General features: G+C 49.0%; 1 protein-coding gene and 1 non-coding gene across 2 annotated transcripts in view; both read left to right on the top strand.

Moving 5' to 3' along the window:
* LOC138961645 (tyrosine-protein phosphatase 10D-like) overlaps positions 1-19,031 on the top strand; it is a 68,099-nt gene that overhangs the window by 25,483 nt on the left and 23,585 nt on the right. The window contains exons 14-20 of the mRNA XM_070333316.1: positions 2,422-2,540; positions 3,110-3,213; positions 3,977-4,163; positions 4,818-5,087; positions 5,694-5,975; positions 15,621-15,896; positions 17,662-17,943. Coding sequence (XP_070189417.1) covers positions 2,422-2,540; positions 3,110-3,213; positions 3,977-4,163; positions 4,818-5,087; positions 5,694-5,975; positions 15,621-15,896; positions 17,662-17,943 — 1,520 coding nt within the window. The remainder of the gene's footprint in view (positions 1-2,421; positions 2,541-3,109; positions 3,214-3,976; positions 4,164-4,817; positions 5,088-5,693; positions 5,976-15,620; positions 15,897-17,661; positions 17,944-19,031) is intronic.
* Positions 7,122-7,240, top strand: LOC138963338 (5S ribosomal RNA). Its single transcript, XR_011454803.1, has one exon. It is a non-coding gene; the product is annotated as a 5S ribosomal RNA (ribosomal RNA).

The following is a 19,031-nucleotide window of genomic DNA, read 5'->3' as shown; positions in this document are numbered from 1 at the left end:
CTCCCAACATGCATTGCGCATGCGTGTTCTCGCCGCCATCTTATTCATTCAACTCTTCAGCGATAGCGTCTAAGGACGTGTTTGGATTACGCTAGGGCTATTTTGTTAGCCCTCTGCTTCTTTGGCAGACTACACCCTGGTTTCGTTTGTATCTTAGCTTTCTAGCTGAGATTGGGTGAGATTTTTCCATTTTCTTTCGTTATATTTGCTTTCGTCTGCAAGACTAACGCCAGTATGGCGGACAGTGGGAAGAAAAAACCCAGCTCTAGACAGGTAGCCAATACAGAGTCTCCGTCATGTTATCAGCAAAATATCTGCCGGGGAAACTGAATGTTTTGGCAGATTCGCTCAGTCGATCCTCGAAGGTACTCCACACGGAGTGGACAATCACCCACCACGCTCTCCAGCGGCTTTGGGCGCAAGTGGACAAAACCGTTAGTCGATCTTTTCGCAACCCTGTTCTCAAGGAGGCTACCAGTGTTCATATCTCCGTTTCCGGACCCGGAAGCCTGGAAAGTGAATGCACTGGAAGTCGACTGGACAGGACTCACAGCTTATGCTTTCCCACCATTCCAACTTCTCGGAAAAGTGCTGAGGAAAGCAGAGTTGGAACGGCCATCCCTGATTCTAGTCGCCCCATTGTGGTCGAGTCAGCATTGCCTGGAAAAGGGAGAATTACTGCAACCACGCACCGGCCTTCAGCACGAGAACCCACAGTCCCTGCTCCTTCACGCATGGAGACTGTGAGAAGATCCCTGCGTCGGTGGGGTGCCTCGGACGGGACACTGGATTTGGTTCAAAAAGCACACAGGACTTCGATGAGCTCAGTGTACGCTTCACATTGGACAGCTTGGGTTAAATGGTGCGCGGAGAATCAGGTCAGTTCTGTCTCCCCGCGTTCTATGCAGGTAGCTAATCACTTATCTTGGTTAGCAGCTCAGGGCAGCTCCCCCTCGTCTCTTCGAGTTAGACGTTCTGCTATTTCGGCTACGCTGAGGCAGTTAGGTCACAACATTCACCTTAGCGGTGTTATCGCTAGTGTCCTAAAAGGTGCGTCGATCGGTTTTGCTAGAATCAAAGCCCCAGTTCCTGCTTGGGATCTCTTCCTTATTCTAGAATTCTTAAGATCGCAAGATTTTGAACCGTTGCAATCAGCAAGCTTAGTTAATCTTACACGTAAGACACTTTTGCTTGTTCTTTTGGCCACTGCAAGAAGAGGCAGTGAAATTCATGCCCTCTCAGGCTTAGCTAGAGACATAGCTTTTGAAAAAGATGGCTCTATTTCTTTACGTTTTAGGCCGGATTTTCTAGCCAAAAACCAGAAGCCTGGTCAAGTTTCTCCCATAATCAGAATTCTCCCTCTTAGCAAAATTCTGGCGCCAGGAGACCCCGATTTGTCTAACTGCCCAGTTCGAGCTCTTAGCAGTTATCTGTCCCGCACGGCTCCTATCAGAGCTAAACAGCAGAAGCTTCTTTTCTTATCTCTGAACACTGCTAGAGACAAAGACATATCTAAGGTAACTCTCGCTAAATGGGTCTCAACGCTGATCAAACAAGCGTATGAGTGGTGGCTCAAAAAGAAAGGGAGGGACAGTCAGTTCTCCCTCTAACGTCAGCAAGGACGCATGAGGCAAGATCCTGGGCATCCTCCTTAGCTGTGCTAAGGTCAGGAAGATTATCTGAGGTCCTCCATTCTGCCAACTGGAGATCGGAGGATGTTTTCATCAACTATTACCTGCGCGACATTTCCAGTGCGCGACAGGACGGTACCAAGGCGCTACCAGCGATGGTAGCAGCAGGGCAATTGTTGCCTAGCTCATAGGTGAGCACCCCACCACCTTAATTAGCAATCTGCTATATGTGAATTGAGATAAGATATGTAATTTAATCAAAAATTTTAATAATAAATTTTCATTTGATTAATATACTTACCCAATTCACATAGTAAAGTCCCTCCCGCCTACCCCGCTTTAGATTCCCTAAAAATAAAAGGGCGCTTCGAGCGAATGAATAAGATGGCGGAAAGAACACGCATGCGCAATGAATGTTGGGAGGTAACCTTGACCTGGTGTTGTCATGTGACCGTCAAGGCTGTTCTATTTTTTAGGGTTACTTACCCCCCTACCAGGGTGGAGCGTAGTTTTCAGCGTTCTAGCACTAAACTGAAGTAAATTGCTACATGTGAATTGGGTAAGTATATTAATCAAATGAAAATTTATTATTAAAATTTTCGATTTCGGCATGTTAGTTGTTACTGCCTTCTTCGGGACGGTATGGAAAGAATGGAATTACGGCACGTGACATACAGTGTAATGAATTGTTTTGATGATTAATGACGTCCTATTATTTCTCGCACATTCTTTCTTTCTCTTGATTAATGACCTTCATTTTAAGACTCTCTCTTTTCATCTCAATTTGCAGCAACAAGACTGAGCACACGTTTGAGGGTCTGAAGGCGGGGAAGAACTACACTGTGGCTATCAGGACCGTCATCGTCCGAAGCCAGTTTGGTGTGGCCGTGCGTCTTCAGGCGGTCACAAGTAAGTTCTTATCTTCTTCTTTTTCTGCGTTCATGGGCTGAAACTCCCACATACACTCGTGTTTTTTTGCATGAGTGGTATTTTACGTGTATGGCCATTTTTACCCGGCCTTTTAGGCAGCCATACACCGCTTTCAGGGGAAGTTTTTAATCATTTGCCTTGATAGTATTTTATGAATAAGTTAATAGCAATAAGAGTTATTTGACTCGGACACCCTAAATTGAAAAAAAAGAAGAAAGAAACAAAAAGAAGTTGCATGAAGCAATATCAATACATTTAGTCAAAACTTTAAATTAAGTGCGGAAACAGCACTTGGCCGAGCTGAAGTTTATTTTCTGTTCATTAGTTATGATTGAACATCCCAATAACTAACGCTTTTCCCGAACAAGCCCCTTGACAGTGTCGGGCTTATTGGTGCAGACAATGGGTGCAGATGCACTAAAAGTTGTACCAAGAACAAATGCTGTCTTTCGAACAGGCTCCCTGCCAGTGACGGGTTAGGGAGTGCTGACAATGGGTGCGGATGCACTGAAAGTCGTCCCACTAGCTAACGCCTTTTTTTTTAACAGGCCCCCTGCCGGTGATGGGCTTAGCGGTGCAGACAATGGGTGCAGATGCACTGGAAGTCAGCTGGACGGTTAATGTGAGCAGCAGTAACCAGGACAGATTTACTGTGAGTTGTTTCTACCTATTTTTTGCGCTGTTTTACCTTTGTTTCTTAGAATTTACCAATAGAACTCTGCCTCGTTTGGTTAGGTCAAAAGATGTCCAAGGACAAGGTCAACTACAAAATTTGGGTTGGTAAGTAGGTAACCCACATATACACACAAACACCCCCCTCCCCCCCCCCCCCACACACACACACACACACACTCACAATTTTACTCAGTCACTTGGACACACACACACTCACAAATCAAAAACCAAACAAGTAGAAATCAACAATCCACAAAACTAACAAACACATGTCCAAAATGATGTCCAAGATGTCTTTGTTTTGTTATGAATTAGACTTTTCAATAACTTACCACTTTTGTTTTTAGACTCACCTGAGTAATGGGTGAGTCTTAGTATTCTTAGTAACCAAGGCGAGTCGTGTAAGCATTTGCTTTTCTTGTTTATTCATAAAATAATTCCAAAAACAAAGAGACTGCCAACGTTCCAAACTTCAGAATCAAAAAACAAGAAAGGTAGGTTGTTGGAACGTTTGTTATTGACAAAACAATACATTCGCTCGGCTTCCTGGTGAGTGGGTGAAAACTGATTTTATCAAGATAAGTTTTGTGTGAATATTTGTTTGTCCGTTCACTTAAAAGACCGTTGGGTCGAAATATCTGTGAGTGTATTGTTTTGTCAATAACAAACGTTCCAACAACCTACCTTTCTTGTTTTTTTATTTTGTTTGTTCATAACTAGCCGATGATTATTGACCACAGGTTCACCAAGACCGGGATGGCTCGCGCAGGTCCCAGCAAGCAGTGGCGGTACAAGGCCAGTCAGAGTACGAAATTGTGCTGGATCAGCTGCTCGCTGGCACCACCTACAACATCACTGTCACCGCCATCCGGGAGATCGAGACAGACATCGAGGAGAGCCAACCCATGAGTGACGTGGGAACAACAAGTGAGATGTTTTTTGTTTGACTGAAGCATGGGTGAAAATGTCTGTGACAAATTCCTTATTTGAACACTTATTCGGATACATTGTCCGAGTGGTCTTCTTTTTCCTTGTTCATGGATTGAAAGTCGCACAATCTTTTAGGTTAATATTTTTACCCCGCCTTTCAGGCAGCCCTACGCCGTTTTCGGGGGAAGCCTGAGTGTTCAAAAACTTTAAAGAGGGAACATAGCAGGAAGATTTGTGGGACAGCTGAATCCCAGCTTATTTTTGTGATTTTAAAGAATAGTGGGTTTCATCCCTGCTGAAGTGTCAGTGTGTTAACATGGGGTAGTGGTCTTGTGCTTGCAAGCTAACCAGTAACTGTTCAGATGTGATCATACGCTCCCATGCGGACACACAGATGGACAAACTGGCAGAGAGATAGATACATGCACACATGCACACATGCACACACACACACGCACACACATGCACGCGTATGCACGCACGCACACACACACTCACTCACTCACTTACTCACTCTCCCTGTCACTCCCTATCTCTTCCTCTGTCATCCCCCTCCCCCCCCCCCCCACCCCCCCCCCCCCCCCCCCCCCCAACCTCCTGTCCAACTCCACAACCTTTTTCACCAACAAAATCTTTTCATCGCTCCCACAGAACCGAAGCCCGCGGAGAACGTGACAGTCACATCAAGCAACCAGTTAGTCACGGTCACGTGGTCGCCTGCCCCAGGTAGCAGCCAATCGTCATACCGCATCAGGTATCGCCCCACACTGCGAGACCCCAGCGCCGCCTGGCTGGAGCAGACGGCACTCGCCCCGGCAACGCAGTTTTCACAGGTGTTTCCAGGGGAAAAGTACGAGATCACCATCTACGCCAACAGCGGCAGCCAGGAGAGCGATCCTACGAGCGCTTACATTGTCGTAGGTTAGTGGTCATGGTCGTTTGTGTCATTGTTTTATGTTTTGTCATTATCCTGAGAAACTGAAACTGAAACTGAACTTTATTGCAGAAGGACAAAAGTTTTAGACAAAACCCAATCTTACAATACTTATTGCAAACACTCACTACGAAGGAAAAAACCAAAAACAAACGTTGTTTTTTCTTATAGGAGACGACCAAAAGGATAACCAGTTCAGTCATACAAAATAAAAGTGTACCAAATGTAACAAAATCTTTCAGAGCCTTTTTTGGGGGGATACTTTTGAAGTGGATGTTATGGAGTTTTACAAGCAGTTACAACAGAGTTTTACATGAAATCAGATCATAATATTTTGGGTTGAATTCTTGTCCTTGGATTTTGGTTTGAATTGAAATTGTTGGACTGTTGGTTGAAATAAAATCATTGGACTCTAGATGGAAATCTAATCATTGTATTTTTGTTTGAAATCTCTGGGATTTAAACACAGCATTAGGTACCCTATTTGTGAATCTCATTGTCATTTGTTGGTTTGAAATATAGTTGACATGAATTTTTGCTTTTATAATTTGGTTTGCAAACACTGTTTATTAACAAAGATTTTTTTTATTCAGCACCCCTGCCCCCTGCAGTCAGTGTGGCCGTAGCCATGACAACCACCGAGAGCGTGACCTTGACCTGGATCCATGACCCCAGTGCGACCTACCTGGAATACTGGACCATGACCTACAGGGACACACAGATGTCGCAGACGCACAATGTCTCACGTATAGAGGGCAAAACCAGTTACTCTAAGGAGCTGACATCTCTGACCCCTGGCGTGACCTACACTGTGGAGGTCAAGGCCGTGGTGCAAGGGGTCATGTCCACCACAACAGCGCTCAACGCCACTGCCAGTAAGTGATGGTGTGAGGAAGATGAGGGGTTTTGGGGGTGAGGCAGGGACAGAATGGGCTATGCAGGAGAATCCCCCTCCCCCTCCCCCCTCCCCCCTCCTGTTGTCCCTTAGTCTATGATCTTGACCAAAAAGATAAGGTGTCTAAAAAAAAAGTGTCAATATAACACTTACCTCGACAGTACTATTCTTGCACATTATCTATTATAGGCCGAAAAAATTGGACAAAACGCTGAGTGGGTACAATTATCTCCCATAACCATGCGCCACCGTGGATCCCAAGCACTGTCCGAGTGCTTCCCCCTTACAGGATGTAGGTGGCGCGTCCTCTTTCTTTTTTCGCGCGTGTCAGACCGGCTGTGTTTCTGCTACGCTCCCGGATTATTTTGGACTAAGAGGCTTCTTTTCTGTGTGGACTATCACCTGTTGGATTATTGTGTGTTTTTCCACTTCTGGCTTGAGGCTACGTTGTGTTTCCTTCAACTTGTGCCTCCGTTTTTGTGTGGCGGACTCGGCGTGCCTCCCGTCCTACTTCGTGGTGACCGGTCGTCTGCTTCTCGTTTCGCCGCATTCACTTGAGTATTGACCTAAATTTTCTTTGAATTTTGTTAATTCTCGGTCTTTAAGGGTACGTACAGGGCGAGGTAGGATGTCTCGTCCTGTTTTGGGCTCTGGTTCTACGGAACCAGAGTCTGCCGGGGGCAACCCTTCTCCGGGCGCCCAGCGTCATGTTTTACGCACGGAGAAGGGGATCTTTCGGCGCTCCGACTCTCCCTCCCCAAACGCTTTGCGTTTGCGGCGAGGGAGGGCGGAGAAAGCCTGTTTGAGCAAGCTCAATGCGAGCTTGCTCAAACAGGCTGGGCTTGAGCCTGGGACTTCGGGCGGGGCTGCGCCGTCGAAGGTTCGGGGAAGGTCGAGGGGAAAGAAAAAGCTTCTTTCTCCTTCTCCTTCAGTGGAACAAGCTTCCCCCCCTTCGACGCCGTTGTCCGGCCCTCAGTCTCAGACTTCAGCTCCTCCCGGTTTCAAGCCTGGGGGGAAGGTTTCCTTCTCCTCCCTGGCTCGAATCCGGGGGCAGGTCGATTCCCAACCCTCTTTGGGGGTTGGTGAATCCGATCTAGGGGCTACTGGAGAGACTCAGGTTTTGACAGCCAACGGCCATACCACGTTGTAAACACCGGTTCTCGTCCGACCACCGAAGTTAAGCAACGTCGGGCCCGGTTAGTACTTGGATGGGTGACCGCCTGGGAACACCGGGTGCAGTTGGCATTAAAATCTTCCTTTTCCGGTGCCTCTCCTGTGCCCTCCTCGGTTTCCACCACTGTGGAAGCCAGGAGGGACACGGGTCCTCCTCTGAACTCCCTCGCTGGGTCGTCTGCTGCTGTTTCGACAGTAGTTTCGGCCTCCTGGGGGGGGAGATCGGAGGAGATGACGGGGTCTCTGAATTCCCTCCCCGCTGAGGTTGGGATGCGAATTGACCCCGTTCAGGGCGGTCCTGTGGGGGCAGGGGTTTCAGGCTTCGTGCCTACGACCACTGCTACTACGGTTCCCTCTGACGTCCGTGTGACTGGTGGCTGTCCCTCTTGATAAGACGCTCCGGCCGACTAGTTACTGGACGTGGAGGTGTTCGACAGAACGTGGTACTTCTGTCGAATGGTCAGGGCGACGGGAACATTGTTTCTGTTGCTCAGACCGACACCTCCGACCGGACCGTCTTGACCCCACGCCATTCCTTAGCGTCTGGTGTTCGGGTGACGGATGGTCCGGACCAAGGGTCCGGAACGTTCCAGGCTTACGGGTCGGGATCGAACCGGACCCACGGGTCCCGACTGGACTTGACCTCCGGGTTTGGTCCGGACGGGACCAATGGTACGGGACCATACCGGACCTTAGGGTCCGGTGCGGGACAGTACCTCTGGCCCTTGCCGGACCCCCGGACCTACGGGTCCGGATGGTACGGTACGGGACCAGTGGTTCGGTCGGGACCGGACCACCCGACCACCTCTGTTGGTCTGGGTGGTCTGGCACCGAACCGGAACACACCGGACCACCGGACCTACGGGTCCGGATGGTACGGTACCGGACCAGTGGTCCGGTCGGGGCCGGACCACTCGACCACCTCTGTTGGTCCGGGTGGTCTGGCACCGAACCGGACCATGCCGGACCTACGGGTCCGGATGGTACGGTATGTCCACGTCCGACCGAGCCACCCGAACACTTTTGTGGGTACGGATGGTTCGGTACCGAACGGGACCTCCGGATGCTACGGGACCGGACCGAACCTACGGGTTCGGATGGTCCGGTACCGGACCAGTGGTCCGGTCCGAACCGGACCACCCGACCACCTCTGTTGGTCCGGATGGTCTGTCACCGAACCGGACCATACCGGACCACCGGACCTACGGGTCCGGATGGTACGGTAGGTCCACGTCCGGACCGAACCACCCGAACACTTCTGTGGGTACGGATGGTTCGGTGCCGTACGGGACCTCCGGATGGTACGGGACCGGACCACATGACCGGAACACCGGACCACCCTATCGGATCGGTCCGGACCACCCGACCACCTCTGTTGGTCCGGATGGTCTGGCACCGAACCGGACCTACGGGTCCGGATGGTACGGTATGTCCACGTCCGGACCGAGCCACCCGAACACTTCTGTGGGTACGGGTGGTTCGGTGCCGAACGGGACCTCCGGATGGTACGGGACCGGACCGGACCTACGGGTCCGGATGGTCCGGTGCTGGACCGGTGGTCCGGTCCGGACCGGACCACCCGACCACCTCTGTTGGTCCGGATGGTCTGGCACCGGACCATACCGGACCACCAGACTTACGGGTCCGGATGGTACGGTGTGTCCACGTCCGGACCGAACCACCCGAACACTTCTGTGGGTACGGATGGTTCGGTGCCGAACGGGACCTCCGGATGGTACGGGACCGGACCGGAACACCGGACCGGAACACCGGACCACCCTACCGGACCGGTCCGGACCACCCGACCACCTCTGTTGGTCCGGATGGTCTGGCACCGAACCGGACCTACGGGTCCGGATGGTACGGTACGTCCACGCCCGGACCGAGCCACCCGAACACTTCTGTGCGTACGGATGGTTCGGTGCCGAACAGGACCTCCGGATGGTACCGGACCTACGGGTCCGGATGGCCCGGTGCCGGACCACCCGACCACCTCTGTTGGTCTAGATGGTCTGGCACCGAACCGGACCATACCGGACCACGGGTCCGGATGGTACGGTATGTCCACGTCCGGACCTAACCACCCGAACACTTCTGTGGGTACGATGGTTCGGTGCCGAACGGGACCTCCGGATGGTCCGGCACCGGACCGGAACACCGGACCACCCTACCGGACCGGATCGGCACCCCCGACCGGACCGGACCATTTCTTTTCTGATCAGACCCGATGGGTTCCTGTTCAGTCTATAAATGGCGGGGGTTCGTTGGCTGGGCTGACCCAACAGTCGCAGGGTTGTTGTTTTTCTCCCCCTTCGGCTGCTGGAGACGTTTCGTCTTTGGGGCAGGGGTCTTCGCGGCCTCTTGCTTCTGTGGGCGTTTCTTCACAGCCTGCTTCATCGCTTTCGGCTCTTCCCCCTCAAGCTCCCTACACTCCTGCTTTTGAGGAGTTGTCGGGAAGTGAAGAGGAGAGTGAGTCGGAGGACGATAGGGAGGAGGATCAGGGTCGCCCTGAGGTTAACACTGATCCTCTACCCTTGCCGGTTTCTGATGGAACTTCCGAAGCTATGCTTCGTACTTTCCAACAGTACATGACAGACATCACGCGGCGTCTTGACGTCACGGATGCCTCTCTTAAGCGTCTGTCGTCTAGTGTTGACACACAGGACCTGGACCCGGGGTCTGAGGACGAGAGGCAGGAGGCTCGTCCTCGCACAGCTAGAAGGACGTTTGAACAGTTTCAGGACGTCCTTCCCTGAGACGCCCTCTCGTCCTTTGAGTCCGCTTCGGCCCGGGCGCGGGAGGCTCACGCCGCGTCTGCCGGCGGCTCGTTTTATGAACGATCCGGCCGCCGGCAATTCGCGTTCCACCCTAGTCTTAGTGCCACGGTGGAAGCGGCAGCACATCGCCTGAGGAGTACAGATTCACGTGCAAACGCGACCTATGTTCCTCGGGAGGACGCGGGTTCAGTGCCATGCTTTCCTTCGGGAGGCGCACCTCCACTGTTTCCTCGTGTCCAATCTGTTTCGTCCCTCCCTTTTCCCTTTGACTCTCGAACTCTCCCTTTCCAGACTTCGAGTGTTTAGGGTGGGGCTGACGGTGATGTGTTCGTTGGGGAGGTGCCTTCGGTCAAGAAGGTGGAACTGAGCTCTGCTTCGTTCCACAATCTTGAGGCCACCGTTTCTTCCACAGTCGAGGCCCAATCACAGGCCTTGACATGGATGAGCACGCTGTCCACACTGTTGGACCCTCCCGATCGGGCAGAGTCCGATTCCACTCGGGTCCTTGACACGGTTCGAGTGGATCGGGCTTTGCATGCCGTGCGATCGTGCGTGACGTCTGCGGCAGAATTGGCCATTGGAACACGGGTCCACTTTATTGGCCCTGTTCCGTGATCATTTTCTGCCTACTTCTATAGTGCCTCCGGATATGAGGAAGAGTCTGAGGAACACGTTTCCTCAGCCTTCTTCCCTCTTTCATCCGGACACTGTTCGTTCTGTGGTGGAGTCCACACGCCAGAGGAACACTGATTCTCTGATGGTTGGCCTCGCTGCTTCGGCGACGGCGGCGGGGAGTAAGAGAAGTGCTACAGTCACCTCCAGCTCCCAGCCTCAGAAGAAGAAGAAGAAGAAGAAGCCAGTTTCACTGCCTCCTTCTTCCTCCTCTTAGGCGCCTGTTGCGTTCCCAAGCTAGACGAAGGGTGCTCAGACAGGTAAGGGGAAGCAGCACCACCAGGGGGGGTGGTCGCAAGCCTGCGCCTGCCCGCCAGCAGAATTTTCAGTGAGTCCCGGCCCTACGTTGACGCCCCCTCAAGTTGCCCCTCTTTCGTCCGTCGGTTCCCTTTTTCGGGCCCGCGGCATGTGGGGCAGACTGGTCTCCAACCAGTTTTTCTTGAGGGTGGTGTGGTCGGGGTTTTCTCTACCGCTGTCGTCACAACCTCCATTGTCCGCTCTACCCTGGACGTTCCCCCCTCCTCGAGACCCTGCCAGATGGCAGGCTCTTCAGGACGAGGTGAACTCGTTGGTCGAGAAGAAGGCGGTCTACCCCCTTTCTCAGCCTTCTCCGGGGTTCTGCTCCCGCCTGTTCACCGTCCCCAAAAAGGACGGCCGGTTCAGGCCGGTGTTGGACCTCTCCACCTTGAACTTGTACCTTCACAGGTGCAAGTTCAAGATGGAAACCCCTTCGTCGGTCCGGTTGGCCATCCGGCCAAACGATTGGGCCATGTCTGGGACCTCCAGGATGCTTACTTCCACATCCTGGTGGCCCCGGGGTACCGACATCTGCTCCGGTTCGTTTGGGAGGGCACAGTGTTCGAGTTTCGGGCCCTCCCATTCGGCCTGTCCTTGGCCCCTCTGATTTTCAACGGGGACAACAACACCACATGCTTAGCTTACCTTCGCCACCAGGGGGGCACCAATTCTCGGTCCCTCTACCTGTTGGCGGAGGAGATTCTGCTCTGGTGCCAGACCAATCAGGTCCGGATGTCAGTCCAGTTCGTTCCGGGGAAACTGAACGCCCTGGTCGACATTCTCAGTCGGGGCGATCAGGTTCTCTCCACAGAATGGACCATCGCTCACAACGTTCTACAGCGTCTGTGGGCAAGGTGGGACCGTCCTCTGATCGATCGGTTCGCAACTCGATTCAGCGCTCGGCTTCCCAGGTACGTCAGCCCCTTTCGAGACATGAATGCGTTCCACTTGGACGCATTCACTCTCTTGTGGAGGCTCCTCGATGCTTACGCCTATCCCCCGACATCTCTGATTCCGAGGGTGCTGGCAAAATATCTGCAGGAACGACCAAGACTGATTTTGGTCGCGCCTTACTGGCCAACAGCTCTGTGGTTTCCAGATCTTCGCGGTCTCACCCACGTAGACCCTCTACCTCTGGATCTGGACGGGGGAGGTCTGCTCCAGCCTCGATCATGCCTCCCTCATCCACGTCCAGAGAGTCTGTGCTTGACCGCATGGCTCTTGTGCGCTCCAAACTGCTTGCACTAGGATTGCACAAGAGTTCAGTAGAGTTTTCCTTGAACGCTAAGAGGCGATCAACTAATCAGCTCTACGACTTACGCTGGAGAGCTTGGGCCACCTTCGCCTTGTCCAAGGGGATAAAGCCGCTTTATCCCTCAACACAGGACTTGGCCAACTTCCTGGTGGAAGTGTATCAAAAGAAGAGTCTTTCTTCTAAGACTCTTCTTGGATACAGATCTGCCATCGCTTCCACGATTGCGGCCGCTACTGGTCGCAGACCTGAACACTTGATCAGGTCCTCCCTCATCGCTAATGTCCTTTCGGGTATTAGCAATGCAGCGGTGTCTAAACCTCGGGTTTCATTTCCCAAGGGGGATGTCTTTCTGGTCCTCAAACTCCTGCGTAGCAATGAGTTTGAACCCCTGGCAGGCATCAGTATCAAGTTGCTGATTTTTAAGACTAATTGTTCCTCATCGCTTTAGCCACTTGCCGTAGACTCAGTGGTATTCAAGCTTTGAGTGGCCTGGACTTTGACATTGAGTTCACCACACAGCAGTGGTTGCCAGCATGGTCACGTCAGTCTAAGGTATGTTTCTTGGGTATATTTTCTTTTACGGTAGTACTGTTCGAAAATTGCCTGGGTATCTTAATCCTTGGATTTAAGTGATTTTGATTAAGGAGTTTAATACTCTACATATCACCCTCACACCACTCTGGTATTCTGTGCAAGAATAGTACTGTCGAGGTAAGTGTTATATTGACTGTAAGGCTTCTTTTTAAGCCTACTGTCTATATGATACTTACCGAGACAGTACTATTAGAGTTTCCCTCCCGCCTCCCCTCTTGATATGTTATGGGCTTTTTGAGGGTCTGCAGCTCATAAAGAAAGAGGACGCGCCACCTACATCCTGTAAGGGGGAAGCACTCGGACAGTGCTTGGGATCCACGGTGGCGCATGGTTATGGGAGATAATTGTACCCACTCAGCGTTTTGTCCAATTTTTTCGGCCTATAATAGATAATGTGCAAGAATAGTACTGTCTCGGTAAGTATCATATAGACAGTAGGCTTAAAAAGAAGCCTTACAATCCAAACAGACATTGCAACATCTGTACCGATAAATGGAAAAACTAAGAGAAGGGACAATGAAATCCGAATGACAACACAGTGGTTCCAACAGGATGGAGCCCCACACATTCTCAGAGAAATCCAGAACATCCCACAGGAATCATTCCCCAATGTATTGAACAATATGGCAATGAGGATGCAGTCTGTCATTGGAAAACGGGGTGGCTACATTGATCACGTGGTGTGAAGAAACAGACAATCTCAACTGACAGCTGTGAAGTGGGGACAAAACTTCTTTGAACTGACTACAGTATCACGCAAAAATGATTTCAATAAAGTTACTGACTTGTCTGTAGTATTGAAAGAATATCGGGTACTTTTTTTTGAGACACCCTGTATACCTGTCATGACAGAAAACCTCAGGGCCTAGCATTGTAAGCCGTTCGGCTTACTTTACGCCGAAATAACATCTCCAGTACGCGGAACTCGATTTGGTGTACGCCAAAATGCAAAAACCTGTTATTCCCAAACGATAAACCCAAACAGTCCCAGCTTTCGTTTTGTGCGCTGTTCGGTTCAATTCTCAATCGGTTTGACAGTTTGCTTGAGCACGCACTTCCTCTGGCATCGCGCGAGCTTGCTTTGTGCCGGTGTTTTGTGGCTCTAGACTTGAAATAATGTCTCGAAACGACATTGTTGAACGTGGTCAGCCATTCAGTGACAAAGAATCCAGGTATTCCTGGAAGTGGGAATGGCACTTTCAGGCCAAATGACACAAGATTGTCAGTTTTCTTGTTCTCTGTCTGTGTTTTGCTTGTTGGTGAAGGCATAATTTAGTTGCTCAATCTTCTTTGGGGGGGGGGGGGGGGGGGGGGGTGTAATTTTAGGTAAAAAATTGCAATTCTTTTTCTATTTTCAGAATTTTTTTTCTATTTCACCGCTATTTATATTTATTTTTCTTCTTTTTTTTCCCCCACCAGGGGCCAGACCCCCGCCTTTGTAAGCTGAACTCACTTTTTCCAATGCTAGGCCCTGAAACCTGCAATGTAGGGGCACTTTAAACTGGTTCCACGGGTGTCCTAGCATCGCAGATACTACTGTAAAATGCAGTGCCCTTGGTAATACCTCCTATTTGTCAAAACTAAGGGGCCGTCGACCGGCCAGGGGTCAGAACTATGCACCACACGGCTGTTTCCAGGGCTTCACTTGTGCTCCTTTAGCTGCAGGCATAAATAGATCCCTGCACCTTGAGTCCGAGTCTGGAGATACGCGCCCGATATAAGACTTCATAACAATTATTTTTAGCACCCATCCTTTCCCCACAGCAGAGACAACACAGCAGCTAGTAGCTCTCTCAGGGCTAGGCAATGAGCAGGCCAATCTCCCTGTATGTGTAGCGCGGAAGCAGTTGGGTATAACAGGCAAGTGAGCTTAACAGTGTGCTGGCTGCAGCTGTTGGTAGCCAAACTATTCCCTCTGCTGGGCTATTTTTAACTCACACTAAAACGCAAGCTAGGAACAGCCGTGGCCAGAACCTAAAAAGTATACACCAGAGACCAAGCAGGGGGGCCTTGGAACAACATTTGGTATACAGTGGTTGATAGTCAGACTTGTTTATAACGACCCTGACCCAAGGGATCTCCGAAAAAGGGGTTGTTATGAAAAGTTGGTTGCTATAGAAACGTGAATGATATTGAAAAAAGGTTTGCCAGAGATCGCTAAGAAAAAGTGTTTTTCATGAAAAGGTGGCTGCTATAGAATCGTGAATTATAAAGCGAAAGAGGTTGTCAGGGATCCTTTTGAGTGATCGCTACGGGCAGGTGGTCGTTAGAGAGGGTTAGTATCCAGGGAAGGCTCAAGGTTTAGAGAAAGGAATTCAGACCTGGGAACCCATACGATTTCGCCGTATTTTGTACACTTGATTGTCTAGAATACGATCAGTACGGTCCGTGGAAAGAAAATACGACCAGAAAAATTCCTAGACTACTTTTCTTCACAAGCGCAATATCCCAAAGCCGATCCAAAATGTTGACACGTGATTAGTTTTTGTCCGTAAACATTGAAAGGAGCATTTTTTTTCATAATTTTTTGTAACACAGTTTATTTCCTTTGAATTCAGAACAAAATGCAGTCGGGAAACCCCAATAAAAATAATATTTGGTAATAAAAAAGGTGGGTTTTTTGTTTTTGTATTTATGTATTGGCAAACTTAATAAACGGTGCGACGGACCCGTGTGAAACATGTAACTGTTTGAATCATGGATGTTCAAATGCTGTGTGGAGTACGCTCATTTTTCTGAAAATACACCGAGTTTGTTTGAGAATACTCCAAGTGGCAAACAGGGGTTCCCAGGTCTGGGAATTGTAAGAAAGGAAAGGAATTTGAAGCACATTCAAACTCTCTCTCTCTCTTTTCAGGACCAGTCATTTACTTAAACATCAAGGAACTCACCGCAGAGACGACAAGCTCAGAGATAACTTTCCAATACAACGTGACCAACGATGACGTCTTTGATTCTTTCCGCTTCACGCTTCTGGGCAACAGCAATGTCCTGCCTAAGATAAAAGCGAAGGGTGACCCCGATCGTAAGGTCAAGTTCAACGGCCTCCAACCGGGGTGGGTATACACTGTGGAAGCTGTCACGATCAGTGCCGGAGTTGTCAGCGACCCTGTGACGAAGAAGATTCTTACAGGTATGACTGTGTTTTGAGTTTCTGTTTTGAAAGAATGAAGAAGATATTGTCCATAGACCACCGTTTGAAGTAAGGATAAAGTACACACAGTGGGAGCGGTCACAGACAGCGCTGAAGTTATCAGTGACCCTGTGACGGAGAAGATTCCTACAGGTATGGCTAATATAAAATACAAGACAAGACAAGACAATAGAATAAATACAATGTTATTTTCAGAATGAGGTCTTCAAAATACAAGACAAGACAATAGAATACATTAATATTATCTGAATGTGGTTTTCAAACAGAAGTTTGTCTTTAGGCTCGTCATACATAGGATAACACAGTAAATAAGATTCTAATACCTAAATAGTACAGCTCAGTACTCACACACTTTCACTCCACACATCTTATTACTCACTTTAAAAAATCAACATAAGAATTACAAAACTTTGAGTTTAAGTTTGGAAAGAAGTGTGTGTGTGTGTGTTGATGTGCAAATGTGCACATTTGTGTGTTTAACATAAGCAAGCACGTATAAGCAAGCACGGACTTGTGTCTGCAGGCATTTTTTTAATATATATCCCATGACCTCCCTTCTTTGTCTCTGTAAATGTACTCTAGGGATATTTCTTGTATTTCCATTGTTCTCTTGTTACATCTATGTTGTAACTATTGCACTCTTATAACACATAAAATAGAGGATAAATAACTTAAGGGTGCACGAAATACATCATAGCTGGCTCTACTTTCTGTCGTCCTTGACATTCCAAAATGCACATGTACCTATAGACCGGATGTGCACGGGGTAACCACGCTTTTAAGAACTTCCGCGAGAGTCGTTCAGTGTAATAGCTGAGTTTTAGTCTCGGCAAGATCGTAGCGTCATAGATTTCATGACGTCTGTCGTCCATCGCGTCATATTAAGGGGACGTAATCTGTTATGTTTCCTTCTATTCGCTGTTCTATTTCTCTCTTGTGATCAACATGACAAGCCGTATGTGTTTAAGTGTGTGTGCTCGTGCTATCAACTAAAACAAAAGTCAAACTAGCAATCGTTAAAAACCGAGTCCGTCTGACCAGCACTGCTATGTTCAGACTATGCTCATGTGAAGATACAGCATGCCCGGTGGTACACACACCCTTATCGGTACATCATCGACAACGAGTGTTCTCTGGATATGCTGTTTAATGCATTTTGCGAGTATTTCTAGCTCTTCTGCGGTGCAGTAGGCCCTATAGACGATGAAGGTGTCCAAGATCTCAGGAGATGCGTGTGTAACCACTAGGTATTCAGTCAAATCCGTGTAAGAGGCTTTCAACTGACGGGGACAACCAAGCCACCATTATGCACCGACTTGACATAGATCAACAGACGTGCCTTTAGAATAAGGTATGTGCAGAGGTGCCTCATCTGAACAGACAACTAAAGCTTGATGTTTCCGTCACACTTTGTCTTTTAGATCTTCATGGGATATACAGGTTACAACACTCGTGATTTTTTATATGGCTTGTATTTCAGTCAAGACCCAGCGGGAATATCAAAGGGACTCACTCGCCAGAGGCTCGTGAGTCCCTTGATATTCATCCGCTGGGTCTTGACTGAAATACAAGCCATATAAAAAAAAACACTCGTGTTGTAACCTCTATATATATATGTAATGATGTAATGGCAACCTGGAATTAGATATGCCCATCAAAGCATTTTGTCTGTGGATTTTGTTACTAATCACATTGTAATACCTGCACAGTAGAGTGACAAACGTTTGTCTCTTACCTTCTCCAGTGCCAAGCAACGTAAACGTCAACTTCCAAAACGAGTCGACGGAGATCATCGTCAATTTTGCCATCCCCACAGGAGAGGCCACAAAATTCAGAGTGAGGTGTTTTATGCCAAACAACGCTTCGTGCTGGGATAAGACTGTCACGTCTGATGCTAGCAACGTCATTATCAAAACCCTCCAGTCCTACACCAACTACACTATCACTGTGACAACCATCGCTGGTGACGTTGACGTCGGGGAGAAGTTTGTGGAGAAATCGTATCATGTTCGCACCATGGAAGCGGGTGAGAATTTAAGTCATTTCAAACCGTAGGTGTATCATCTCAGAAAAAACCTAGAGCACTTGAAGTTGAATACTTTTTATAGACGGGCGTGGTGGTAAGACATCGGCCTCCTAATCGGGAGGTGGTGAGTTCCAATCCCGGTCGCTGCCGCCTGGTGGGTTAAGAGTGGAGATTTTTCCGATCTCCCAGGTCAACTTATGTGCAGACCTGCCAGTGACTTAACCCCCTTCGTGTGTACACGCAAGCACAAGACCAAGTGCGCACGGAAAAGATCCTGTAATCCATGTCAGAGTTCGGTGGGTTATAGAAACACAAAAATACCCAGCATGCCTCCCCCGAAATCGGCGTATGCTGCCTGAATGGCGAGGTAAAAATGTATTTTTTACAAGTAAAATGACTATTTCTAAGAATACTCACCTCAATTTAACTAATAGGAGTTACCTTACTTACGAGTGCTAGACTTCTCAGTCTAGCACTCGTAAGTAAGGTAACTCCTATTAGTTAAATTGTGACCCTCCACCACGAAATGAGTCGCATGTCACCTCGCGCGGTTCTGCGCGCGCTAGGCTTAATATAAGTCCGGGGAGTGTCTGGTAACAGTGTGAGGGTCACCTTAGTCACATGCTTATAACTCAAACAGTTTTCGCTCTTTTCTAAAACGGTTTTCACCACTGGATAGAGCATAACAAACTCTTTCGGAAAAGGTAAAAATATGAAAATCATGCAAAGGTGACATGCGACTCATTTCGTGGTGGAGGGTCACAATTGAGGTGATGTATTCGAAAGAAATATGGTCATACACGTAAAAATCCACTTGTGTTAAAAACATGAGTAAACGTGGGAGTCTAAGCCCATGAACGAAGAAGAAGAAGGAGAAGAAGAAGAAGAAGAATACTTTTTGTCTAGACTCCTCGGAAGCGAGAATTGGACTAAGGTATATATGAAGAGGGCCTCTACCTTGAAGGGAGACTACTCCCTTTAATGGTACACTGACAAGAAGCCAAGAGTTAGCAACCCTGTTTCTTCGTTACAAAGAATGCCTTTTCACTATATAGCACTCGTAAGTAGGCTAACTCCTCATAGTTAAA

The sequence above is a fragment of the Littorina saxatilis genome, linkage group LG3, assembly GCF_037325665.1.
Source record: "Littorina saxatilis isolate snail1 linkage group LG3, US_GU_Lsax_2.0, whole genome shotgun sequence".
In the NCBI taxonomy this organism is placed as follows: domain Eukaryota; kingdom Metazoa; phylum Mollusca; class Gastropoda; order Littorinimorpha; family Littorinidae; genus Littorina; species Littorina saxatilis.
Note: the sequence above shows the minus strand (reverse complement) of the source record. Positions and strands in the feature narration are given on the sequence as shown.